At 38.7% G+C, this 27,633-nt stretch overlaps 1 protein-coding gene across 1 annotated transcript; it reads right to left on the bottom strand.

Annotated features, from left to right (window-relative positions):
• Positions 1–8,423: 8,423 nt before the first annotated feature.
• Positions 8,424–11,402, bottom strand: LOC111988104 (uncharacterized). The gene is made up of 2 exons (XM_024019869.2): positions 11,323–11,402; positions 8,424–9,394 (listed from the first exon to the last, which is right to left on the bottom strand). The coding sequence occupies exons 1-2, from the start codon at positions 11,327–11,329 to the stop codon at positions 8,628–8,630; spliced, it is 774 nt and encodes a 257-aa protein (XP_023875637.1). The 5' UTR covers positions 11,330–11,402; the 3' UTR covers positions 8,424–8,627.
• Positions 11,403–27,633: the final 16,231 nt, after the last annotated feature.

Below are 27,633 nucleotides of genomic sequence, written 5' to 3'. Positions count from 1 at the left end.
CGTTTTTCGTGACTGGATTAAGTCGCCAGTCGGTCGCCAGGTAAGCCGCGAAACACATAGAAGTTAAGATTTCTGAAAAATTTTCTAAGTGTTTTTCGCGATTGGAAGGTCTACCCGCGATACAGTCGCCAAGTGAGCTGCGAAAATCTCTGTGTACCGTCGCGACTGGACCTTCCACCTGCAAACAAGTCACCACATTGAGCCGTAAAAATCATAAAAACTCAAATTTTGAAAAATTTTCTAAGTATTTTTTGCGACTGAGACCTTGACTTGCCAGTGAGCCGCCGAGAAATCTCAGAGTGAGCTCGCGACTGGGGCATGCGACTGGACCAACCCGCGACTGAGTCGCCAAAACAGGGCAACACTTTTTTGAAATTTTTGACATTTTTGTAAAAACAAAATACTTTCCAAAAACAAGCTAAAACACTCAAAAATCTTTTTGTATTTGATCAACAAAGATTGAGCTTGTGAAAACACATTTAAACAAGTACAATCACACAAATGAATATGACATTTATTGAACATAGACTTGTGTGTTGTGTGTGAATATCAAGAATGAGATAGTCCTTAGTCTAATGTGAAACTTCAATGATCAATTAAATTAAGGCATACACAACTAGTACTAGATAATGTGACCTATCTCAATTATAAAAGTATGTATATATGACCTCCCACATAAACTTGAGTACATTTCTTTGAAGCTTTTCATTTGGCTTTATCTCCAACATATCATTTGATCTTTTTGAATCAACATATCTCATTGTGAGATCGATGCCTGAAATTTTAATATTTCAATTTGATGAGTTAGCCTTTGGCTTTTTGGGCATCATACAATTTATTTTGGTCGCTTTCCCTTTTTCCTAGTCAAATACTAGTATGTGCGACAGGCTTTTGTAGCTCAATATCGCTTTTCATTTGGAGATTTACATTTGGAGAGCTCTTTGAGTAAAGCAATAAAATAAAAGTGGGAAGATATATAGGCACAAGTTTATGCATGTCTTAAGATCAACAAAACCATTCACTAATCATTCATGACAAGGTTGAAGATCTATTTACAACAGTCACATAGATTTCAGAATTTCTTCCACAATGATATGAGTGCATAAGAAACAAGTTCAGTTCGTAAATGCACAAAGCCATTAGTACAAAGGTACAAGGCAAAACATGCTATGAGACAAAACTTAACAAACACGATCAAACTTTTAGGATTTTCTACTTTTTGACACAAAATCAGTAAAAGATTTAACAAAAGCAACTTAAATAACAATGTAAAAACATTTGAACCAAAGATAAACACACAAACAAAATAACGACCTAAAAACTTGCAAAAGCACACAACCAAGCATATTCACAAACATGGGAAGTATTAATGCATGGACATGTTGTAATGCTTATGCATGAGTACCCTTTGTCACCCACATGTCACGTGCGTTTGGGGTGATATCCTTGACGGATTGGGTACGAGAGTTAGGACTTTCAAACCTTCTTGTGAAGCTTTCCAAGCAATTTGTGAAGGCACCGATCATCTTCATCACGTCCATCATTCCTAGATCATGATTCTGACTTCTTGGTTGCTCACCACCCCAAGACCTCTTGTCATTTCTCCTTCCTCGTGACCGAGGAGCACTAGCATTGTTCAATGCTCTCAGCTTGTGACAGTTGGGTTTTGTATGTCCTTGCACTCCGCAGAAGTGGCAAAAATGGTTTGATCTGGGCACCCGTTGTGATCTTGGAAGAGATTTTCCTTTAGCTTCAAATCTGGCTTCTGATTGATTACGGGACTTATTAAACACTCGCTGATCAGCTACCTTCTTCTTCTTTTCATCCTTAACTTTCTCAAGAATAGGCTCTTCTACTGTCGTCTCTTTAGCCTTCACAAACTTCACTTTTTTGGTGACATTGGCTGATGAGCTACTCCCTCCAGTATATCCCAACCCGGACTTGTCTGAGGCATGTTTTTGAGATGAAATAACATCATCTAGCTTCTTGGAGGAGACCCTATCTATCTTGGCATGAGCTTGCACTACCTCTTGCTCAAGAAATCTTACTTTTGTGTAAGCTTCTGATAGCTCACCATTAAGTGTTTCAATCTCACACTTTGCCTCCTTGTATCGTACTAGTAGACTTTTGTAATATTTCTCAGCTTTCTTCATCTTCTTCACAGCCGCCTTTGCCACCTTTGCATACTCACCCGATTTCTCAAGAAGTAAGTGTAATTCTCTTGAAGACCAATGTATCTTCATCTTCTTCAGCCTTCGATTCTTGAACAACCCCAATAGACTCCAAATCAGAATGCTCACCAAGCTCCTTCACAAGTGAACCCAAATCATCTGAGGATTCCACATGTGCAATGGTCATGAATGCGGAGTAATTTCTTCTCCGTCATAGCTATCTTCAGAGTCAGAGTTTGATGAATTAGTGTCACTCAAAGTAGTAGCATAGACCTTTCCTTTTGACTTCAAATAGTTAGGACATTCCTTTTTGAAGTGTCCATGTCCATTACACTCGAAGCAAGTAATTCCTTGCGAGGATTGGGAATCTTTACCATCTTTTCTTCGGAATTCTTTCTTCTCCTTCCCAGAACTCTGAAATTTTCCTTTGTCACCAAATTTCCCACCGTTCTTGAGTCTTAAGAATTTTCAGAAGTTCTTTATAAGGTACACCACATCTTTATCTACTGCATCCTCTTCCGAAGAGTCATGAGATACCACTTTCTCATCAATTGTTTTAAAAGCAAGAGATTTACTCTTTTTTTGTGTGGGCAGTGACAATTCATACGTCTGCAATGAACTAACCGGCTCTTGCACTTTAATGTCGTCAAGATCCTTGCTCTTCAATGGCTGTTACTTTGGCACGAAATCTTTCCGGCAATGACCGAAGGATCTTCCTTACTATTTTAGAATCCTCCATCTTTTCCCCCAAATTGAATTTGTCGACAACCACCTCATTCAGCTTACTGTAAAAAGAGTCAAAGGACTCATCCTCACTCATCTTTAGCTCCTCAAAGTGAGTGGTTAGCATCTGGAGTTTAGTGTCCTTCACCTTCTTAGTCCCTTCATAAGTTGTCTCCAGAATTTCTCATGCTTCCTTAGCAATGGTGATATGTGAAATCCTGTAAAATTCTTCTGGAGAGACACCACAGAAAATGGCATTCAAGGCTTTGCTATTTGCATTAGCCGCCGCAAGAGCTGCCTTGTCCCAAGTGGATTTGGTGGCCTCCGGTCTAGTCCAACCAACTTCAACTGCATCCCACACAGCATCATCAATAGAACACAAAAATTCTCTCATTCGAACTTTCCAAAATGCATAATTATTACGATAAAAAAATGGTGGCACAGTTAGAGATTGAGACCTATCCATCTCAAAACGGGGTCAAGGATCGCACTAAGGTATTTATACCACAACGAGTGCACCTGCTCTGATACCAATTAAATGTTCAATATGTGTGTAAACACCCTTGAACGTTTAGACCCAAATTAAAATATACAATTCAAGCTCATTATCAAACAATTAATGTGCGGAAATGAAATAAGCAATCACAGAATTGATAAACAATCTAAGCCAATTAATCACATCCACAGAAAAAATAAAAGGCAAAGATAAGGGAAGAGAGATGCAAACACAAGACAACACGCGATGTGTTATCGAAGAGGAAACCGAAGCCTCGCGTAAAACCTCTCCGCCGCCCTCCAAGCGGTCAATAATCACTAGAAAATTAGTTGGATAATGAACAGAATAGACCCTCCAAGCCTAATCTACCAGGTACCTAAGCCCTCCAAGCTTCCTGCTCCAATCGAGTTGCGCCGAACTTTTTTCTTTTCTAACTTACCGGATTCCGCTATAACCCATAGCATCAACCAATAACATTGTCCCTTCCAAACTGCTTCCTTAGCACCAAAAGACTTCTCACAAGTGGGTGTGGTGAGAAAAGGATTTGTCAAAAACCTCTTAAGGATGTATCAATGGAGAGGAAGAGAGTAGAGAAATTTGAAGAGTCTCTTAGTGAAGATTGGGGATGAGGCAATTTTTTTTCTCTAGGGTTTCTCTTTCAAAATTTTCTCTGGAAACTCTTTACATTTCGTGGGTATAAGGGTCTATATATAATGGTGTGTGTTTGGAATATGAAGAGACAGTTTTTCCCAAACAGGGTGAGTTGGCGGCTTGGCCTCGCGACTGGTCATAGTCACGAGTTCAAGTCTCGAGCTAACGGCCTGGCCAGCCTGGGGCTTTTGTCCTGTAGTGCGACAGCTGGCATGACCCTTCACCTCCCCGCATGCTTCTCACGTGTGCAGCAGTTGGCAGCTTGCAAGTCGTGAGTCAGCTGCGAGTCCCTGCTTCTTTGCACATTGTTGACCAATTCTTCACACTCTCTTCACACACTACCCTTACATAAAACCCACCTAAATACAGGGTTACTAAGTGCTAAATTACAAGCAAATTGGCACGGAATAAAGCCAACAAGGTGGTTGATAAAATTCAACTTTACATTATAGATTGACCCCAATTTATTAATTCAATTGCTAAAATTGATTAATTAAGTGAAATTATACGTAAATCAAGGAGGCACTAACAAATCACCAAATAAACTAAATGCAGTGGAAATTGAATTGACACAATGATTTGTTGATGAATAGGAAAAATCTCTTGCAAGGCAAAAACCCCACCAAGTGAATTTCATATCATCACTCCCAAGAATCCACTAATCAAGTACATGCAGTTACAAGTATAAGGAATCTTACCACTACCCTAGACTATCCCAAAAATACCAACCTATAGTTGAACTTTTACTCCAATCACTACTTGATCTTGATCTTGTAGAGACTTCTAACAGGAATTTAGACCCCTTAAACAACCAGATTGCGTAGCCTAGATTAATTAGCCAAGTTGTTACTTAGTCAAATTATGCAATTCTAGGTTAAAACAATCAACAATCATATCAAGAATAATAATGCAGCGGAAAATAAATGAACACAAGATATGATCACCCAGGAAACCACACGGTAAAAACCTGGGGAGGATTTGACCCACCGATCCTCAAGGCATAACAGAATTCACTATGAAAGAATTGAAGTTCTTACAAAAGGACTACAAGCTCCCCGCTCGACTTCCTAATGCTACCCACCAGTAGAACTTCCTGACACGACCACGCGCAGGCTCCGAATCCACGGACTACTTCTTTCTTGAATTCCTCAATCAGCTACAAGCTCCCCGCTTGCTTTTCTTTTAAGTTCCAATGGTTGCAACGTTAATGATCTTCAAGATGTTGAAATCATCTCTACCTTGAAAACCCTAAGTTTTGTGTAAAGGAAAGCTCCTCAAAGATCTCACAAGAGATTCACACAAAACAGCAATGTATGAGCAACAAAGTAATATGGACAACCGTAAAAAACGTGGCTAGGGTTTTGTTTATATACCTAGGGTAAAAACATAAAACCCTAAACGTTTAATGAAGTAGGGCTGAGTTGGAAATTCTGCAGAAAAATCAACCTGTGCGATTTTCGATCGATCGAGTCTATTCTTCGATCGATCAAGCCAGGCCGAAAGTCCCAAGTACTTCTGCAGCCACTCGATTCCAACTTTACAATATTAAACCAACTTTGAGCAAGTCTAAATAAGACTAAATACAATGTTTTGATCATGGTTTGCCAACATTACAAATTAGAGTTCTAAATACATAAAATCCTAAGACCTTAGAACCTAACAACTTCTTCCTTTGCACGGATCTTAATACGTGACTAACTCCCAACAATTGATTAATTTTTGTTGGATGCAAAGTTCTTCACTCTAAAGCACATTGAAGATTTGGAAGCATTTGGTTACAAAACCCTAAAGCGCACAAAAAGGCAATAATTTCTCACAAAATGTATGATTTCTCTAATTGAGTCTCTATGTCTTTGATGACTTTAAAATAAAATTTTTTTTATGGTCTAAAGGTTCAATGAAAGAAACCCTAACAATACAAGTCATCATGGGCCGAGATTTAGATATGAGAATTCTGAAATTGTAGAGCTCGATAGATTGAGAGGTGTCAAGCTTGTGTCGAGAATCCTTCATTAAGTCTCGATAGATACTAGTGTCGAGACTAATGTCAAGCTTCACTAAATCAGATTTTCTTCACTTGTTTCTTGGTTCAATTTTCATGTCTTTAATGATACCACTTGTAAAGTAAACTTCACATACTTGTTGATACATTAAACTCAACTTCAATCTACTCAATTATAAGTAAAGTGCATTTTGTCAAAGGATAAGTCAATGCATAGAAAATATGACCCTAACACATATACATGATGCGTCTATAGGGCTCTAAATTCCATGGTTCGTTTTAAACATAAGCACAAATAATTTTTTTAAAAGGAAAAAAAATGCTAAGATATGGTGAGCCTATTTTACAAATGGGGCATGAATTTTAAGTATGTAATTCATGTGGTGATTCACCAAAGTTTCAAGTACACATTTTATTCAGAGCTCTCTTTTGAAAGAAATTGAGCTTGAAGCATTGGTGATTTGGTGGTACACAAGGTGAGAATAGCCCATGAGTCAAAACGTAAGCAAGAATAGTTGACTAAGATCTCGGATCTAAAACGTAAAAATAAATGGGGGCACATATTCATTCAAGCTATCATTCTCCAGGACAATAACACCTAAAGTCTTATAAGCACAACTCTTGTAATTTCAGAGTTCACCGTTAAACAAGGGAGTTACCAGGAGCTAAAGGAAGGATGGTTGAATGTAAAATAGCCACGAATGAGAGGTCTGCTCAAATAGAGGGGTACCTAGAGGAATATAAGTTCTAATGCCACTTGTTGGGTCCCAACCTAGTTTTGCGTGAATTAAGAAAATCAACTGAAAATTTTAGTAAAAACCTCTTGCTTTTCTTTGCGTTCACACACACAATTGTTATTCTCACTATGCTCACACTACAGCAACACCTTTTTCTTTTTTTCACTTCGCAACATTAATCAAAACCTTACAAATTCCCCTTAAATTCCACACTAAGAGTCCAGTTGGTTGGGGGATGGAAAAGTTGGAGTATATAAGAGATTTCAGTTTCCCTTATTTGAGTTTGGTTGAGGGGTGAAAAAATGGAGTGACGAAAACTAGTTTATTTGCTTTAGGAGAAAAATGAAAGAATGGATGATGTAGTTCATATAAATTTACATTTTATGTCCTTACTACATAATATATAGAAAATAATTTATTTATACTTATTAACAATTAAAATTAATAAAATGACATCTTAAAAAAATTAACACATTACACATATTATTTTACTTTTTTTTTCTTTGTAATTAAATTTATTATATTTTGTTAAATAAAAATTAAATGGAATTTTCCAATAAATGCTTCCATGTTGGGGAAAAAAATCATGGACCTTTGCTAATTGAAAAGGAATAGCACAAAACATGAATATACAAGCAGTGAATGTTATTGTATGATGATAGAAATGAAACGTTAAAAAAATAAAAAATAAAAAATAAAAAAATTCAGCAAAAGACGATAAGAAGGACAGAATAAAACAAATCAAAGGATAGAGGTAGAAGTTGAAGTGTTGAACATTGTAAGTGAGGATAAAAATATAATTGTAAAGACTGAAGCAAAAGAGACCAAAATTTCTCTAGTTTTCTCTTCAAATGAGAAAATTGATTTTTGGTGCTCTTGGCCCCACCAAAATCTCACCTCTTTTCCCTCTCAACCAGACAACCAAATATATGATTTTTTCTCCCCCCTTTTCCATCCCTCTAATAATCACTCCAGCCAAACGCAACTGAAGTCACAATTGGATTTTGAGACAATTTCCTAACACTTATAGGTCATATGGATTTTAAAAGTGCTATGATGGTTGAATTGGATAATTAATTTAGATGAGGCCGAAGTAAATTCTTAAATTCTATAGGGATAGGGTGGGTTATCTGGAATGCTAAGGGCTTGGTAATTGCTTCCCTAACTTAGCAAATCCCTCCCCCTGGTACAATAACACAAGTTGAAGCAATGGCAGCAAGAACAGCAGTTGAGTTCACTTTAGAAGTGGGTATCAGAGAAGCATGGGCATTTAATTCATGATGTAAAAATTCAAGTTTCTCATTTTTCTTATATTAATTTTTCCCATGTTCACAATCAAGAGAACACAATAGCACATTCTCTTGTAAGAAGAACAATCACATCCCCCAATTTACTTGTTTGGGTGGAAGATGTGCCACTAGATATTCTTCATATTGTTCAAACCGATTTGGCCTCTTTGATTTAAAGAAATTGATTTTTTTTCTTCTTTAAAAAAACTGGAGACTTGGTATAGAAAGTAATCCTTCCAAGTGGTGCTAAAAACCCTTATTTTGAAAAATGATCTCCTAATTTGTAAGGACCACACTTGATTTGTAAAGTATGTAATGGAAATGCATACGAGTTGATGTATATCGATAGGAATTAACATCTTAAATCGATAAATGGAATATATTGAAACATTACATGCCAAGTATGAATAAAATGGATCCACAACATAAGAGACCCTTGGTAGTAAAACTTATTATACAAGCCAACTAATATTTTAAGAATAATAGTAGTAGAGGTCTTTCAATAATAATTAAGAAAATAGTTATAAGAGTGATAAGCTGAAAACAAACCATGAAAAGTTAAGTATAAAATGCAGCAATCAGACCAGTCCAATCAATTGAAGGTTCTTTACGAAGATTATCAATTTCTTGGCTTACTTGTTGTAAAAGCTGTTCATTCACTCGAAAACCACTGATATTTGTCTCAATGCTACATTTTTGTTGACAAAACACTTTTTTGCAATGGAGCATCTTCTGAATCATTTGCATTTTGTAATCTTGAAGATTTTTCTCCAGTTCTTTCTGTTTGGAAACCATCTCTAGCATCTCATCTCGACAGGGTTGAAATGCAGCCTTGTAAGTGTTTAGAGTGGCAACAAGTGAACCTCGTGTTTTTTCAAGTACAGCTCTCTTTTTTTCTCTTTCAACTGCAGTGCGTAAACGATTAACTTCCCTATCGATCTTATTATTGAATTTCTTTAAACGGTCACTCTTGTCCTGTCCAATGATACAGGCTTTGTCAACCAATTGATCAGCAGCATTTCTTAACTTGGACAAGCGAGCCTCATCCAAAAGAACAACATCAACCGACATATTGAATAAAGATTTAATATCTGCAAGGGACTCTGTTTTGGCATTAGAACAGCAAGAGGCAGACTTGAATACTTTTTCCATTTCATCAAGAGATTTAGAGATATTCTCTAAGAGCATATGAAAATCCTCCAAGTTATCTGTCAATTCAGTTTGTTGTGTTTTCTCTTGCAGTTCTTTGGACTTGGTACTCCTATCTTCAGTCGATGATGATTGGCATTGCCTTCCCATGCCTGAGGACGTGGAAGTTGGCTTACCTGCAAAAGTATAAGAAGATGTAGATAGCAAAGCATGAAATTCAATATACAGGGGACAACAGGAAGATAAATAAAGCCTAAACTACCTCGGACATGGCTGTAACTTCATTAGTAAATGCCATATAAGTAAATAACTCTTCCACCAAGAATCGAATTACAAAAAAGAGCTTTAGTTTGGGAATTGCTTATTTACGGTAGTTTATTTGTACAGAGTATATTATTTTGGTAACATTTATGTTAAATGTGTTACAAAACACTTAAAGCTGAAGTAGTTTAACAAAAATAAAAAAATAAAAAGCTAAAATTTTTGAGAGAGAGAAAAAAAAAAAAAAAAGGACTCAAAAACTAAAAAACTATTTTTTTTTTTTCAACAATTACCAAACGAATACAGTATTTCCTCTTTATAAAAACTTTCTTCTTCTTCTTTTTTAAAGGATACTTCCCCAAATACAATGAGCTGAATCATCTAAGGCTGTTGCCGTTGAAGTGAGAGTCCTAAATTCAATTGAACTAATTTATTCTCTGTAAAAGGGAGGACAGATGGTTCCAACCATTTTCTAAATGATCAGAAAAGAATTCAAAGTACTTTAGATAAGATGGGAATTGGGAGTCTGCCTCCAAGATATCAAGCTTTCATCCACATATGACTGCAAGTATATGTCTTTGTAATTCTTGGTCTCCCGGGCCAACGAATGAAAATAAGCAAAACTCATAGTTGTATTAATTAAACGAAAAACTTTAAGATCACAACCATTTCGCACTTATTTTTACAACTATTTGATGTAGATGAGTGTTCGTTGTGAAAAAATAAAAAAATAATAATAATAAAATTGGTAGGTTCATTTAAAAAGGACAAACAATCATATCTAAAGAAATAATAATAATGACAAACAACTAGTCATAGACTACTATATAAGTTAAATAGTTGTAAATATGAGTGTAAAATTAGTTGTGAATCTCTCATTAATGAGTCAGGTTGGGTACATGTGGTGGAGGCTTCTGGAAGCTTGGGGAGGTGGATTTTTCTGTTGAAATAAAATTACAAAAAGAAACTTACACAGAGAGAGAGAGAGAGAGAGAGAGAGAGAGAGAGATTTACAAAATTTCTTGTATTTTTTAAATAAAAAAATATGTAAATAAAATTTCTTGTATAAAAAATTGGGAAAAAAGAAGTCAAAACTACCTCTTTTAATGGCAAAATAGAGCTGGACAGAAGGATCAACGTTAGTAACAATTGTGAACTATGGACTAAAGTTACAAAAACAAAACTTATGAGACAAAAATGACAACTCAACAAACTGAAAAGACATAATTTGTAATTTTGTCAAATGTTTATGTTCTTGTATGGCTGTGACAAGCCTTCCATTAATTTCCCAAAGAGTAGTAAATAATAATCTTTAACATAGATGGGAAGAGACTGAGACAAAAACAAATACAGAAAAAAAAAATACCATATAATTTCCATCATAATAATATGATGATACTTTTCCATTCTTTATGCCCACTTTAGCTCGAAGTATTCAAGAAATCACCGTTATTTTAATACTTTAATCTTTTGAAAGACTAGTTTTTTTTTTTTTTTTTTTTTTTTTTTTTTGAGGTAATTTGAAAGACTAGTTGAGAAATTAAAACAACTCCGGATATTAAAATATTTAAGTAAAAAAATAACATTTTTTAATATCGCTCGCTCCTTTTTCTTTTCTTATCTTTGTGGGTCAAGACCTCAATTTCAGAAATTTGAAATTCCCTTCATACACTCTTTTGTTTGTTTTTTTCCCTCTTTTTTGAGAATCCTCTTCATACATTTTAAGCATATGTCATCAAAGATTTCCAAAGTGGGCTATAAAAAATGACTATAACGATGTAGTTTTAAAAATATTGAAAATGAAACAAAATAAGAAAGAAAACAACAGGATGTGAAAACATACCGGTCATGTTGCTATTGTCAGAAATGTCTTAGGAATTAGTTTCTTGAAATTCCTTCTTCTTGGATAGAAAAAAATGATAATTTACATTATTTATAGAGAGAAATCAATGGTCATGTTGCTCCACTACCGTACAATAGGACTTCAAGCATCATGGAACCTGTACATGCGATTTGTTGAAAGGAAAGAATAATTAAGGAATGGGGATGCAAGAGACAAGAATGATTGATGCCTTTTTTGTTTGGAAAGAAGGTAAGAATCAAAGGAAGGTATTTTCCTTCACTACGATAAGATTATTAAAAATAATATTATTGCGATTATTGTGTATTGACTCAAGTGATCCAATTTAGTGTAAAGCTCGTCCAGAGCTAAATTTAGACATTTAGCATTTACATCTCTATAAGCCCTGCATAGAGTTGATTGTAAAGTAGTATTCTTCCCTAAATTAGTTTCTTGAAATTCCTTCTTCTTGGATAGAAAAAATGATAATTTACATTATTTATAGAGAGAAATCAATGGTTATGTTGCTCCACGACCGTATAATAGGACTTCAAGCCAAGAAAGTCAATACCATATCGGAGGCTGTACCAGTTTGGCTAGCGATACAATATATTTCGGGTACCGATCAATACCGGTGTATCGTTTCAGATTTACCGCTATTTTATATATTTAATAACAATAACCATAACAATAATAATAATAATAATAATAATGCACAAAATCTTTTTGTTAACAGATGGCACGCAAAAGATTCTAAAACTAAAGTGGTGTAGTTGAAATTTGAAATTCAAAAGTTATTACTTTTACAGCACAGTAACTTCACATGAGTCGTTAGTGGCACACAAAACAATAGCCACAAAAACTTAAAATGCCCAAAATAAAAAGAAATGAAAGGGAAGGGAAGTCAGATAGTTAAATCTCAAAGTTGAAGATGAAGAAGAAGAAGAAAGGGAGATGAACAAAACAAGCGGGGCAGATGATCGGCGACGTGGGAGTGACGACCGGAAATGTAGTAACAACAGCAGAGATTGTGAGTTATTTGTCATTAACTTATTTTGAATATTTTTCTTTCTTTTCTTTTCTTTTTTCAATATTTTGTACCGTCTGATTTTTATTTTCCAGCCGATGTGTCCGGTATTTGCCGGTATATCCAGTATAGTCCGGTATTTTGAGCGGTATGAAACAAAGGTGTTTCAGTACCAGTTGACCAGCCGATATGATAAATTTCGGCCGTACTGACTGGTACGATACGAAATTGACTCCCCTGCTTCAAGCATCATGGAACCTGTATGTGCGATTTGTTGAAAGGAAAGAATAATTAAGGAATGGGGATGCAAGAGACAAGAATGATTGATGCCTATTTTGTTTGGAAAGAAGATAAGAATCGAAGGAAGGTATTTTCCTTCACTATGATAAGATTATTAAAAATAATATTATTGCGATTATTGTGTATTGACACAAGTGATCCAATTTAGTATAAAGCTCGTCTAGAGCTAAATTTAGACCTTTAGCATCTACATCTCTATAAACCCTGCATAGAGTTGATTGTAAAGTAGTATTCTTCACTTGCACGCCTAATCCATGGTATTTAAAGGAGGTTAAATCCTAGATTAAACACACATTAGTTATGGTTAATTGACTTGTATAAGAGCATTCGCATCAGGTCTTTTATAAATGTGTAAAATACACATTTTGACCACTTTTACACATTTTGCACCCAAAAACTCTTTACATCAGCTCTTTTAAAATCATTCAAATATGTGTAAAACTATAAACGAGCTACAGTACCCGTGTAAATTTACATGGGTACTGTAGCTCATGTATTTATTTTTTTAATAGCTTTTTCTCTCTCTCTCTCACTGCCACTCAGCTCCCTCTCTATCTATCTCAAACGCTGCCTCTCTTTCTCTCCACAACTTTCATCCTCAGTTCTCTCTACCTATCTCACATCTCTCACTCTCTCGTTCAAAGTGTGCCACCAGAGTTCACAGCATGCCACCGGAGTTCACAGCGTGGTGAGATCGGCGCTATGGGTCACAACGTGGCGGCGATGATCAATGATCGATGGCGGCGATGATCGATGGCGAGATCGGCGCTGTGGGTCACAACGTGGTGAGGTCGATGATCAATGAGCGTGGCGAGGTCGATCGTGGCGATGATCGATGAGCGTGGCGAGGTCGATGATCGGCGATGATCGATGAGAGTGGCGAGGTCGATCGCGGCGATGATCGGCGATGATCAATGAACGTGGCGAGGTCGATGATCGATGAGCGTGGCGAGGTCGATCGCGGCGATGATCGATGGCGGCGAAGATCGATCAATGATTTTTTCTTTGATTTTAGGTGGAGATCGGGGTTGATTTGATGTTGCTTTTTCTTTGATTTTGTTTGATCTGTGTGGGTTAGTGGCTTTTGGTTTCTGATGATGGTGGTGATGGTGGCTGGGCGGTGATGATGGTGGCTGTTGATCTGATGTTGATTTTGGTTGATTTGTGTGGGTTTTGGTTGCTGATGATGGTGGTGATGGTGGCTGGGCGGTGATGATGGTGGCTGTGGGTCTGTGAGAGAGAGGGGCAGTGAGGGAGTAATAATAAAAAATTGTAAAATAGGGAATATTTTATTGAATAAATGTGGAAAATAGATAAACTGATGTGGGTGTATTGTAAAAGTGGTCGGGTAAAATAGAAAAAGTAGGTTTTTTCATGTAAAATAAACATAGAATTTACAAGAGCTGATGCGAATGCTCTAACAAGTAGCTTTTTTAGCTTGCATATCAATAAGGATTGGGCCTGGCCTAGACTATTAGGCTTAACCTATCTCTAACAAAGACAAAGCCTCGTTGAAGTTGAAGGTTGATGGGACTTCAATAGTATCATAGCACTTTACACATCAAGAGACTTCACACATGGAACCAAACAAGTGATTTGTTCAAAGGAAAGAATAAAGAAGGAATTCGTATGTAAGATAAAAGAAGGATCAATGTCTATTTTAATTGGAGATAAGAGAAGAATCAAAGGACGTTATTTTCTTTTGCGGTTCCCCCAAAATATATATATATATATATGATAACACAAAGCTTTATTTAAGTTGATAGATTAACAAATTCAAATGCTTTTATCTTATCATATATATATATATATATATCTTAGGTGCACAATATTTTTACAATAAATCTTAGGTGACAAACAATTACTAATTTTAATCTAGAAACACCACTAACATTACTCTTTTACCCACCATTAACAAACTTGCCACATAGACTTTATTGTGAAAACATTGTAGAAATAGTGTTTCTTCATATGTATAGATTTGTCTTCCCTCCTAATAAGAAATGATTTTTATTGAGATGATTTTTATTGACTTGTCAAAAGTTCGTCTTACCTTTAAGGGAGCCCATTTGTTAAAAAAAAAAAAAAAAACAAATAAATAAAAATGAAGAAGGAAACCTACATGTTGTGGGCCTTCTATATAAATTAAAAAAATCAAAAGTAATATAAAACTGGGTTTTCAATCTTTATTCTGTTTCAAATTTTGTTTGATAAAAATGCAATAATCCTTTCTTGAGTAATGTTGAATCTATAGATAGTTTTCAATTGCGTTTTTACAATGAAAGCTCAATCAGTGTAGAAACACTAATGCTTGTTTAGACCTCCAATTTTAAATCATGGCTTAGTTGATTTTAATCTAACTTAACTAACTGCGGAATAAGTGTAAAAGATGCGCAATAAACCGAAACACTACTCTTATGCATAAGCAAGTACAATAAGTGACAAATGTAAAGCTTAAAGAGTAGGGAAGAGAGATGCAAACACAAGATAACACCGAGACATGTTATCGAAGAGAAAACCGAAGTAATTGGTGAAAAACCTCTCCACGGCCCTCTAAGCCAAAATCATTCCACTAGTGAATAAGTTGGAGTACATGAATATCAAAAAAACTATCCAAGCTTAATGTACCCAATGTACTTGAGCCTTCCAAGCTCTAGCTACCAACGGACGTCTTGGAGTCTTGTCTTAACTAGTTATTCGGATCCCGCAATTCCACCCGATTGCATCCGCCACTCAATGGCTTCTTCCAATGCTACCCATAGGCACCAAAACTTCTCTCAACACTCAAAATGGGTGAGGTAAGTGTTTGAGATAAGAACCTCTCAAGGATGTGTAGATGGAAAGGTAAGAGTAATGGAAACTTTAGAGAAATGATGTAAAGGATTAAGGGTAAACAATCTCTAACTCTTAAGTGTTTGGTTGGGGTTTCTCTCTCAAAATTTTATTGTAGAGACTCCTTGTTTTTCTTACAATTTCGTGGGTAATGAGGGTTTATATAATGTTGGTAAAGGTATGAGAAAAGGCACACTTAAAATAATTAAGCAGAGAGTTTCGTAGGTCACTCGCGACTTGACTTGAGTCATGTATGACTCGCGAAATCCAGCTTCTCAAAAACTCTTTAGATTCCAGCATATGCTAATCACGTGGCCTGTTTCACGGGTCGGGACTCGCGAGCCAGTCGCGAGCTTGTCACGAAATCCTCATCTTCACAGAATCTTATCCAAATTCTCACACACAACCCTTATATTAAATCCCATAAAAATACAGGGAGATGATTAAACAGAATTACAATCAAATTTGACATGAAATTAAAGCCAACATAAAACATAATTGTAAAACACAACTTTACAATCTCCTCCTTTGGCTATTCCATGACAAAACCCCTAAACAAACTCTAGACTTAAAACGTAGTATGAGAATAGAGGCAAAACTCACTCACACCTAAATCTAGAAACTATGAAGCACTTGAACCATATACACCTATATCTTGAAACACTTGCACATAACAAATAGCTTCATTAAATACGAGGCAAGTAGAATACAAGGCATGTATACAGAGCAAGTAAAATGCAATCAGGTAAAGATAAAATAGATATGAATAGATAGCAAAACTTGATCAAACGAGAAAAGTCATTAAGAAATGACCACAATGAGCATTTAACGAACAAATGATCATCTAAACATGCAAGCAATTAAGAGCAGTGCAAAAATTAATTGCATGTCCAACAAGCACATGATGCATTAAAGAAACTAAAGTAAGAGACAATAAATAACTAAAAGCATTAAGAAACGGCTATAAAAACCAAGATACACAAGTACTAAAGATAAACTGAGTTTTAAACTAAAGTATTGAAAGCTTTAAAGTAAAGCAATGTAAATAAACTATACTAATCAAAACAGGGAAAAACGTTGTTAGAATTTCTAAGTTGTGTAGCTGTAGGTTAGCTTCCTCTTTTTGTATCCACTGTGCTCCCCCTTTCTATATGCACTCCCCCTTACTCTATGATGCTCTCCCTTTACTCTATGGAGTTCACAATATTCACATTATTCACAATAAGGCTTTCTCCTCTTTTTTGTCATGAATAGCTAAAGGTCGGCCTCAAGCTTGTGCTGAATCTCATCCAACTGTGTCTCAACAGTAGTCAAGCGAAGCTGAACATGATTATTGTGAGAATACATGATAATTGCAAGTCCAAAAATGCGCTCATGTAAACCTTCCATCAAAGTCATCATCCTATCCATGTGAGGGATAAATGATCCAGGCTGAGAGTGAGTGCTAGAAGATGAGGTAATGTCTCAGGAAGTTTGGAGACACTAGGAGTAGCCGAACTTTTCCCAATGGGCAAGGTGGGAGAGGAAGTCATAGATCCACTCTTTGGAAGCTTGGAGGGGCTCTTCTTTTCCCTTTCAGCAGAGGAGTGAACCTTGTTGCTCTGAAGAGAATGCAAGAAAATCGGACCTTGACAAGGCAAGACCGTTCCATTCTTAAGGGGATGAATGCCCTTGAGAGTTAGAATCTTCATGATTAGGCTGCAAAAAGGAAGACCTGTCCTTGCAGCTAATCGTCCTACAGTCCTTCCCAAAATATGGAAGATGTGAGCACAAATGTCGATTGGAACTCCATTAATAAGATCATAGAGGAATTGGGCTCTTCCAAGACTGATGAAACCTACGTTGGTTAGTGGGTACAAGTTTAAGTACATAATCAAGGTAAGAGTCTTCATTTCCAACCTGAATCTTGAAGTGCCAATTGATGTACCCATGGAGGAAACTTCAAGATCTTCTCCTAATGTTTCAAGGATTTGGACAACGAGAGCCAATTGATCATCATAAGGGGATGTATCCACATTTACTGGACGATTCATTTGAAGAATCTTAGCTAGATAGTCTGGAGTGATGAGAAAGTCCTTTCCACGAACCCAACATTTCTGTTCAACTCCGATAAACCAAGCATTGAAGTAGAATTCCTTAATCAACTCCTCAATAGGATCTTTAAAGCCACCAAACAATCTAGCCCAATCTCTGTCAGCAAAGATTTTAGGAATAAAAGTTGATCCCAATGTGTCAATCTCACAATCCTTTCTACCACAATTGAAGCATTCTTGAAATTGTTGTTAGAGGATTGAGTATCCAGAAGGGTCTTGAACCTTTTATTATAAGCGTTTGCCGACGATTATCGAGTCCTCTTTGATACTAAAGATGATGTAAGATCAATCAAAGGCTCTTTACCGCGTGAGGATCGATGAGGCATCTACAAAATAGCCACACAAACATAAATCATACGCAGTAATGCCAACAAACATCATTAAATGCAAGTTAGCAAGAAAACAAGCGAGAAGGCAAACAAGCAAATAGGCAAACAAAAGGTGGTGTCCACGGGGGACAAACGTAGGTTTGGATCAAATGTCCATAACTTCATTGTGTTGAAGCATGGACGACACACTAGCATCGCGTGGGTGGCACAAACAAGCATGGTAGGCATAGCATCGTGCTTTGTGAAAAAAGAGAAAAGTATGCACAAAGCAACCGGCATCAAGAAGATGTGATAGGCCAAGAATGTATTGGCCTTTTTGGTAAATTAATCAATTAATTATCCAAGTGAATTAATTAGATTCAATTACATGCAATAAGCATGGTATCATAAATAAATCACCAAATAAACTAAATGCAGCGGAAATTAAATTTGACCCAGGTGATTTGTTTACAAATGGGGAAAACCACCGAGGCAAAACCCAACCAGGTAAATTTAAGGTTACCATTCCCTAGAATTCACTATTATCAAAACGAGTGGTTACAAGTAAAGGAATCTCAGTACCTTATACCAATCTACAGTTGAACCCTTACCCAAATACACAATTGAAATGTAGTGACAATCTCTCCTTTTCAATGCACAGCTCCCAGTATGTGACTAACTAATTGATGCATGGATCCAAGTACATGACTAACACACAAACTTAAGAAGGATGTTGGCTGTAAAGTTCTTTAGTTCATCCATATGATGAAGATCAAGAAGCTCTTTGGTTACAAAATCCAACAGTGTACAAATGTAGCAGCTTCTTCAAGAGAAAGATGAATTAGGGCATATGTCTAGTCATAATATGCTTGCATAAAACCTTTGCATCAAGTGAGACGACCTTTAAAATAATCCTTATATATTGCTAGTGTTGTGAGAAAAGAAACCAATATACAAATACACATGGATATGTGTGAAATTAGATTTGAAAAACTGATTTTCGTAATTCTCAATAGATACAGCTGTCGAGCTTCACATTTTAAATCTTGATAGATACATCTGTCGAGCTTTAAAAACACAGCACTTCTTCACTTGATTCTTCGACAGATTTGCACGGCTTCAATACTTGGCCTCGAACTCTTGTTCCTTGAAGTATTAAACACATCATAGATCTACCCAATTATAAGTAAAGTACGTTTTGTCAAAGGATTAGCCAATACTAAATAACATATGTTCTTAGCATGTTCCATATATGTCCTAACATGATGCATCCCAAATGGTTACATCCAAACAAGGCCTCACAGGCGTCGGATGCAACCACACAACCACAAACCCACTAAAGGTGTCAAACGTGGCAAAGCCTAGAACTAAAGAGGCTAACACAAGCATAAAAGCATAGAAGAAAGCAAGCATAGACATGCAAATAGGGGTGATCCAAACCCTTTGATATGGGCCAAGGTGTATGGACGAACACAAAGACCATAGGGTCTAGATAGGGTCCTAACCATTAGGCTAAAACACAAGAAATGCGATAAAAGGGAATGAAAGGGCTACAATAGCACACAGCATGAAAAACAATGTCTAGACCTAAGCACATAAACAAGGCGTGAAGCACACAAGCACATAGATGATGGCATAAAGCATGTAGAGAACATCGATCTAAGCATGTAAACACATCGATCTACACATATAAGCATGGAAATATGTATGTAGGCACATAAAAGCCTAGCACATAGACATGGAAGAACATGGATCCAAGCATATAAGCATGTGAAGACAAGGATCTAACCATATAGCATGGAAATAAACACATAGATACATAGATCCAAGCAAGGCATAGCCAACAACATCATACAAGCATGTGAGCATGTAACCCTAACATCATCCTAGAACAAAAAGAGGAACAACGAAAAGGAAAACATGGCATAAAACATAAAACATGTAGATCTAAACATATAAGCATGTAAGGATGTAGATCTAAACATGAAACATGGAATAAGGCATAAAAAGCTAGGAGATTTAGGCTAGAAGCACAAATAAAGCAGGCAACATGCTAAAGAAATAAATAAATCATGTGATTCAAGCAAAAAGAGCAAGATAAATGCTAGAAAAAGAGTTAGCAAGTTAGGGGTGTGGATAGTATATAAAAAGCTACATCCACACCCCTAAACCCCAAATCCAAAGTGTAAAACCAAGGAAAAGAAGATTGGTATAAGAACAATACCTTGTGTTTTTGGAGAAGAGAGAAAAATCAAGAGGCTTTGATATGTTTTTTGTGTGTCTTTTGTGTTTGAGAGAGAGGAAAAAAGCTTAGAATTCATCTAGGCAGAGAGCAGGACATAGGAAGACTCTTCTTTTTTATCTGGAGGGTGCCTGGGGCCTTTTATAGCCCCAACATTATTTTTTAGGCAGTGGCCCTTCAAGGGCCGCCACCTTCAAATGGTCCTAGATGGGGTTGATCTTGACACCCCTGGAAAGATCTTAACTTCCAGTTTTTAAAAAGATATGGAAATGGAAAACCAACGATCGGATCAAAAGTTTTGGCTCTAGAAAGTTAGCGGTGTATCAATCGATAGGTTAACCCGGTTTTCGTGATATCTCGGCTGTTCTAACTCAGATTTCAATTCATGAATAGTCGTTGGAATGAGAATTTGATAATCTTCGTAATGGCATTGGTTTCAACCCATTTAAATGACCAAATCAAAATTAGGGTTTCTGGGGGCCGCCGAGAGTTAACTCCGTGTAAACTTGGTCAAACTTGGTCAAAGTTTCCAAAAATCTCCAAGAAGCTTGGGTTTAAAGTAAAACTATGAAAAGTGTTGTTTTGTGAGGGTTTTGACCTAGCCTGACCTTTGGTCAAACTCTAGGTTGACTAGGGGCATTTTGGTCATTTTAGCTGAAAAAGGCACTCTGGGTGCCCCTGCGCCCGAACTGGTTATGCCACATCATTCTGGATGTCATTGTGACTCCATAGAGAGAAAATAATATTTTTGGATTTTTCATGGTTCGGCACAGAAATCGAGGGTGAACAAAAGACGGTATCAACAGCTACCTCTTCTTTATGTGACATCTTGAGTGCAATGAGAGGTGTCGGATAAAGAACGTAACTTCGAATTTTGTTGCCCCCAAATTTGCATGTGGAGACTATTCACGGATCGAGACCAAGCTTTACCTAACTGGACCGATCTGCTGTAGCTGTTTTGGAATATTTTGCAAACATGTCCCTAAACTCTGGGAAAGGAAAAGCCGCCCCCCACCCCCCTTTTTTTGGAGGTTTGACTGGGTCAATGTTGACTTGGTCAATGCTGCCCGGCGGCCCTTCAAGGTGTGCTGGGTTGACTCGATGGCCCAAGAAGGTGCGCTGGGCAGCCAGGCTGCCTTAAAACCCTATAAAAGCCCCTTTTGGCTCATTTTGACCTTATTTCACCCTTTTCTTTGACTTCCCACTTCTAGAGAATTTTCTAGAGTGATTACGAACTTAGCGGGTCTGGCTTTTCAGCTTCAGTCTTTTCTGCACTTAAGATCAGTGGCTATTTTTTTCTTCTTCTCTTCTTTTTTCTGCAAAATGTTAGTAGCAATACTACTAGGGTGCATGCTAGTGCTTATTTTATTTTTGGAATTTTCATAAGCATATTTTTTTTGCCATGATTTATGCAATGCTATCTTAGGAAAATGCATATTCCTTTTTTTTTTCTTCTTGTCTATGTTATATGGGTGTGCAAATATGCGGGAATTTAAATGCTGAAAATAAAATGCGTGATATAAGTAAAGGGACTTACCTGGTAGTCGGGAATAGTGGAAATGTGAGTCTGGGGCGCAGCTGCTAGTTTACTCACAGTAAATCGGGAACTTGAAAACTTTTGAGTCATTTGGTAGCTGTGTGATGACGAGGCATACGATGTGGCTACTATTCAATCTCAAGATGGAATGTGAGCCTAGGGTGCAGCCGCTAGCTTACCCACTATAGATCAGGAACTTGGACTCTTGAGTGACTTGGTAGTTGTGTGATGGCAAGGCGTATGGTGCAGCCGCTTTTTCAACCTCAAGATGAAATGTGAGCCTAGGGCGCGGCCACTACTTTACCCATTGTAGGTTAGGAACTTGAAAAATTTTGAGTGACTTTGTAGCTAGGTGATGGCGAGGCGTACAGCGCGGTCGCTTTCTTAACATTAAGATGGAATGTGAGCCTAGAGCGCGGTTGCTAGTTTACCCATTGTAGATTTAGAACTTTAACTTTTGAGTGACTTGGTAACTGTGTGATGGCGAGGCATACGGCGCGGCCACTTTCTAACCTCAAGATGGAATGTGAGCCTAGAGTGTGGTCGCTAGTTTACCCACTATAGATCAGGAACTTGAACTTTTGAGTGACTTGGTAGCTTTGTGATGGCGAGGCGTACGGCACCACCGCTTTCTTAACCTCAAGATGGAATCTAAGCTTAGGGCGCAACCGCTAATTTACCCACTGTAGAATGTGAGCCTAGGACGCAGTTGCTAGCTTACCCGCTGTAGATATGGAACTTGAAATTTTGAGTGACTTGGTAGTTGTGTGATGGCAAGGCGTACAGTGCAGCCACTTTCTTAACCTCAAGACGGAATGTGAGCCTAGGGCAAGGCCACTAGTTTACCCACTGTCGAATGTGAGCCTAGGATGTGATCACTAGCTTACCCACTATAGAATGTGAGCCTAGGGCGTGGCCACTGGTTTACCCATTGTAGAATGTGAGCCTAGGACGTGGTCGCTATTTACCCATTGTAGAATGTGAGCTCAAGGTGTGGCCGCTGGTTTACCCACTATAGAATGTGAGCCCAGGGTGCGGCCGCTGGTTTACCCACTATAGAATGTGAGCCTAGGGTGCAGCCATTAGTTTACCCACTATAGGATGTGCAAGAATCTACTTTCTTGTGAGAACATATGCTTGACATGAACCTACATAACATGTTTAGGAAAAGTGTTAGTTCATCTATATCGCCATTTGTTTCATGGGCTTACCACTTGTGTCTAAATTTTTGGTTGTTTTGTAGATTATGTCTCGGAGGGCTAGTTCTAGGGGAGATCAGGGGAAGGCCCCCGTTTACGCTACATCCTATGGGGACTCTTCTTTTGACGATAAGACTATTTCTGCTGGCAAGTAGGCAGCTCGAGTTCTGCAAAGCCATTTTAACTATGGGGGTGATGACACCAGGCCCACCGGTGGGGTCCCTATAGAGACCGGATTTAGAAGACGGGGCTCAGCCAAGACAGTTAGTGTTTCCTTTGAGTCTCGCACTATTTCCAGTAGGGCTTCCTCATGGCGCAGGCCGGCTACAGGGAAAGGGGCCTCTAGAGGAGAAACGCCAGTCGAGGATCTCATTTTTGACATAAATGCTAACTTGTCTGGGGAGGAGGAGGTTTATCCAAGCATCGGGAGGCGCAGTTTGAGGCCGAGATTCTCGTCACTTCAGGCCGAGGTTGATGCTCATACTGGTGCAGTAGACAACGGTATCAGAGACACTCACCTTCAGAGCGCGCTAAAGGATCATCCTTCTGCCCAAGCGTGGGCTAACGAATAGCTTTTGATTTTGAATGCAAGGTTCGACAAGATCCTTGGTCAGGGTGCTTGGTCCACGTTTCTTTAGTGGCTATCTGCTCTTGGGACCCATTGGCGCTATGCAGATTTCTTGATAGGGCAAGGATTTGAGGATTTCCTAAGGATCACCCCATACACCATGAGGCACGGGATTGGGGAGGCTTTGGTACGATGGTTTCATGCCGAGACAGGCACCTTTCACTAGACTTGTAGGGAGTATGTCATTCTCCCTCTTGATTGGAGGGCCATCTTGGGCATTAGATTTGATGGATACCCAATTCTGACTAATGACATGAGCTTTGAGCTGGCCTGCGAGCTCTTGGGCATCCCTCTTCCATTGACTACGGACACAAGAGGATATTTTGGGCCCACCACGTCACCACAGATCCGCACTGAGTGGCTACAGGGTAGCATCCCCTAGAGTATGGAACCTACTGACATTCATCTTTTGGCAGTTCTTCATGTGTTTTCTTGGTAGTTGCTTCTTTGGCAACAACCGATCAGTATTATCCTGCCAACTGCTGTGGGCCATGAGAGTAGTCTCTAACGTTAGGAGATATGACTAGCTGCCTACGTTAGGAGATATGACTAGGGTGTTAGCAGGTTTTGACATGGTGGGCGTATGAGTACATCCTAGATTTTTAACCACGATTCTCAGGTTTGTCAGCGACAGTGTATCCGCTAGCATATGCTTGGTCTCTTTGTACAATCACCAGGGCTGTCCTGGTGCAGCTGGTCACTATCTTCGGGGCCTTAAATTGCGTCACCTGGGATAAGCTTGTGGTTTGTCCCTATGATGGCTCATTTTGGGGAGGCCTGAGCTTACCATTACCATAGGCCAGTTGAGGATATGACAATGGTTTTGGGCCCTGTCGAGCTGAGAATTATTTTTGGCAGGGAGGACCTTCCACCAGGTCATGCCAATTTTTGGGGTACCTAGAGATCCACCTCCCCTCAGCTTGTCATTTAAGTCCATTGTCGTGGACAACCCGGCTTACGCAACAGGTTTTTTTTATGCCTACGTGGATACTCGCTAGGATTATGCCACTTGGTTAGTGGAGTCCTCCACGGGGCCTATCATTAGAGATGTTCCTATGAGTGGAGGTAAAGTGCTGAGAGGCATTGTTCGTGCTCAGGTGGCCTTCGGAGCTGAGTGGAGATTGCGTGCAGAGGCTTTGCATACCAGGGTGACAGAGCTTAAGGCTACTGCTGTCGCTATGGAGGTGCACATGCAGGAAGAGACTGCTCGGGAGAGGGAGCTTTGGTAGAGGGATAGAGAGGCTCGTGCCACTATCGTAGAGAGAGAGAGCGGAGCCAGCTTTAGAGTGAGCTAGCCATGCTTCATGGCTATACCATGGCTTTGATAGGAGAGTTACAGGCAACTCATATTCATGTTCCGCCTCCGCCTCATATTCCAGGCTGAGGGCCTATTGTTGCTCCATACAAGCCTAGGTATATACCAGCTCCTCTAGGTCCACCAAGCGGTTGATGCTCTTTTTCTCAGACTCAGGGGCCTTTTCAGGACCCAGGATACACTCCCGGCACTTCAAGCAATGCAGGTCCTTCCACCGGTTCTCTTGTAGGCGATGGTGATGATGACAATAATAATGATGGCGACCAGTATTTTAGGGATGATGATTCTCAATAAGGTTAGCCTTTTGTTGTAGCATGATGTAGCCCCTGCGTGGGCATGTATCTGTTCTTCATGTATCTTGTAGACATTGCCCTATGGTGGGCCAATTATGTATGTATATTATTTATCGCCTCCTGATAGGACTGGACATTTGTGTATTATATTGCCCCAAAATGGGCCTTGATGTATGATATTGTCCCTTTGTAGCTTCATAGTGTACATACGAAACAATGCCTCTTGTTAGGACTTACATGTATGGTTCTAGAAAATGCATGCATAGCTAGGAAATTTCCTTTGAGAGGGCTGCTGGTGTGTGTGTGTATATATATATATAAACAATGCCTCTGATTAGGACTTATATGTACACTTCTGGAAACTGCCTTTGAGAGGGTTGATGTATGACTTTAGGAAAAGTTCCTATGAGAGAGTTGCTGATATATGTGAAAAACAATGCCTCTGCTTAGGACTTACATGCATAGCTCTAGGAAATCACCTTTAAGAGGGCCGCTGATATGTATATGAAAAAACAATACCTTTGATTAGGACTTATATGTACACTTTTGGAAACTGTCTTTGAGAGGGCTGATGTACGACTTTAGGAAAAGTGCCTTTGAGAGGTCTGCTAATATATGTGAAAAATAAAGCCTCTGATTAGGACTTACATGCATAGTTCTAGGAAATCTCCTTTGAAAGGGCTGCCGACGTATGTATTCACTATCGTATTTTCATCATAGATGGTGGTTTTGAACCAACTTATGTAACACTCATTTGTATTGCACTACAGTTTCATGGGTTTATCAGTAGATTTTGACAATGATCGTCTCATTGGGGGGAGATAGAATGGAGAGATCGTGTGAAATAAATTGCCACAGTTTAGGGTTTCATGCGATTCTTGACAATAGGGATACATCCTTAGCGGGACGGGCCCATTCTTATGCATTGGACAAGGAGAAGGGAACCGTGCAAAATAAACTGCCCCAATTTAGGGTTTTGTGGGGTTCCAAGCCTGCAGACTAGCTGAAAACGGTCTTGACTTTGTAGACCATACCAAATGCGAGTATCTCCTTAGACACGCCATGAAGCAATATGCACTGGTTGCCCCTGTTATTGCCCGAGCTGGATATCAATTCAAAGACGGGTTTCTTAGGGTGACCTTATGGGAAATGACTCCCTCTGTCCTCAAAATAAGCTGAAAGAGCTACTGCATGGCTGAGAATGGGCTCTAGTGTCTTTCTGCTGTGAGCTCTGATTATCAGAGCTAAACCGACCCCTGAACCAGGCTTTAGGTAATGAGGTTCAAGATATCTGGAGGTGCTGAATGAGATGCATAAAGATAAACTACCCCAGTGTAGGATTTGTGTGGCCTCAAATGCACAAGAGAGAGTTTCAAACAATCTGGTTCACTGCCAGGCTGATCATGCACTACGTCAAGTGCTAAATCAGAGGAATCTTTGCTCTAAGGTGGTCAAAAACGTCCCAAACAGGGGGGTAGCATTTAGAATATATGGGGGTTTATGTCTTTGGGGCGAAAAAGCCTTGGCATGTGTCCTGAGGGTCGACGGCCCTTGTAGGGCCACCGTCTTGATTCTTATGCATAAAAGTTGGGTTCACCCTAGTTTCGGCTCATTCTGGTTTGCAATTTTCTAAGGTCTTCTTCTACCCTTTTCTTCACCCAAAACATGTAGAAAACACTATTTCTCATCATTTTTTTTTTTCCGTAGATTCTCATCAAATCATCAGATTTAGCAGGATCCGTTCATGGATGCTCTTGGTGCTCACTTCTATGACACTTTGGTCGAGCTTGAGAGGGAGTCTTACTATGAAAAGAGGCTTAAGAGGTGGTGAAGCTCATTTTCTTATGGTAACTAGGCATTCATCTGGCAACTTCTTAGAGATGCTACTACTTTTCTTCGCACCACACTAGATTGGCATTTGTTGGAGGTCATTACCTCTTGTTGAGACCCCGTCTTAAGATGTGTCACCATTGGAGATGTTGATATGGTGCCGACCTTGGAGGAGTATGATCGTTTTCTTTCTCTTTCTACCCCTCTAAGTACTATTTTTGTTCCACCGGTGCGGCAACGCTACCGTAAGAGACTCACTGATCAGTTGGGCTTCAAGATGCCCGTTATGGAGGCGCTGACTTGGTATGGTAGCGGGATAGGAGGGAGCATGTCCTTTGATTTCCTATATGATCAGTTCCACTTATTTGAGTGCCCTATTAGCTACCAAGATGACTTTGTGGACTTGGAGGAACGGTGGACATCCTATCGGTGTCAAGCCTTCCTAGTGGCCTTTTTTGGTGCAGTGCTATTTCTTTCATCATCAGGAGCTATCAGTCTTGCTATTCTCCCTCTGGTGAGTGCCCTACCTCATGGTATCTCTTTCATTCTTGCTCTACTTTTTGAGACAATTAGGTCCTTGTCTTTATGTCGAGAGATTAGTAGGGGTAGGCTGGGTTGCTGTGTTCACTTGTTACAGCTGTGGTTCTACAACCACCTGAGTGTTATTGCTAGGGATCAGCCTGTGGGCTTTGTGAGTAGGAATAGAGTCC

The sequence above is a fragment of the Quercus suber genome, unplaced genomic scaffold, assembly GCF_002906115.3.
Source record: "Quercus suber isolate HL8 unplaced genomic scaffold, Cork oak 2.0 scaffold_269, whole genome shotgun sequence".
In the NCBI taxonomy this organism is placed as follows: Eukaryota; Viridiplantae; Streptophyta; class Magnoliopsida; order Fagales; family Fagaceae; genus Quercus; species Quercus suber.
This window is presented reverse-complemented; position numbering and strand designations above follow the sequence as displayed.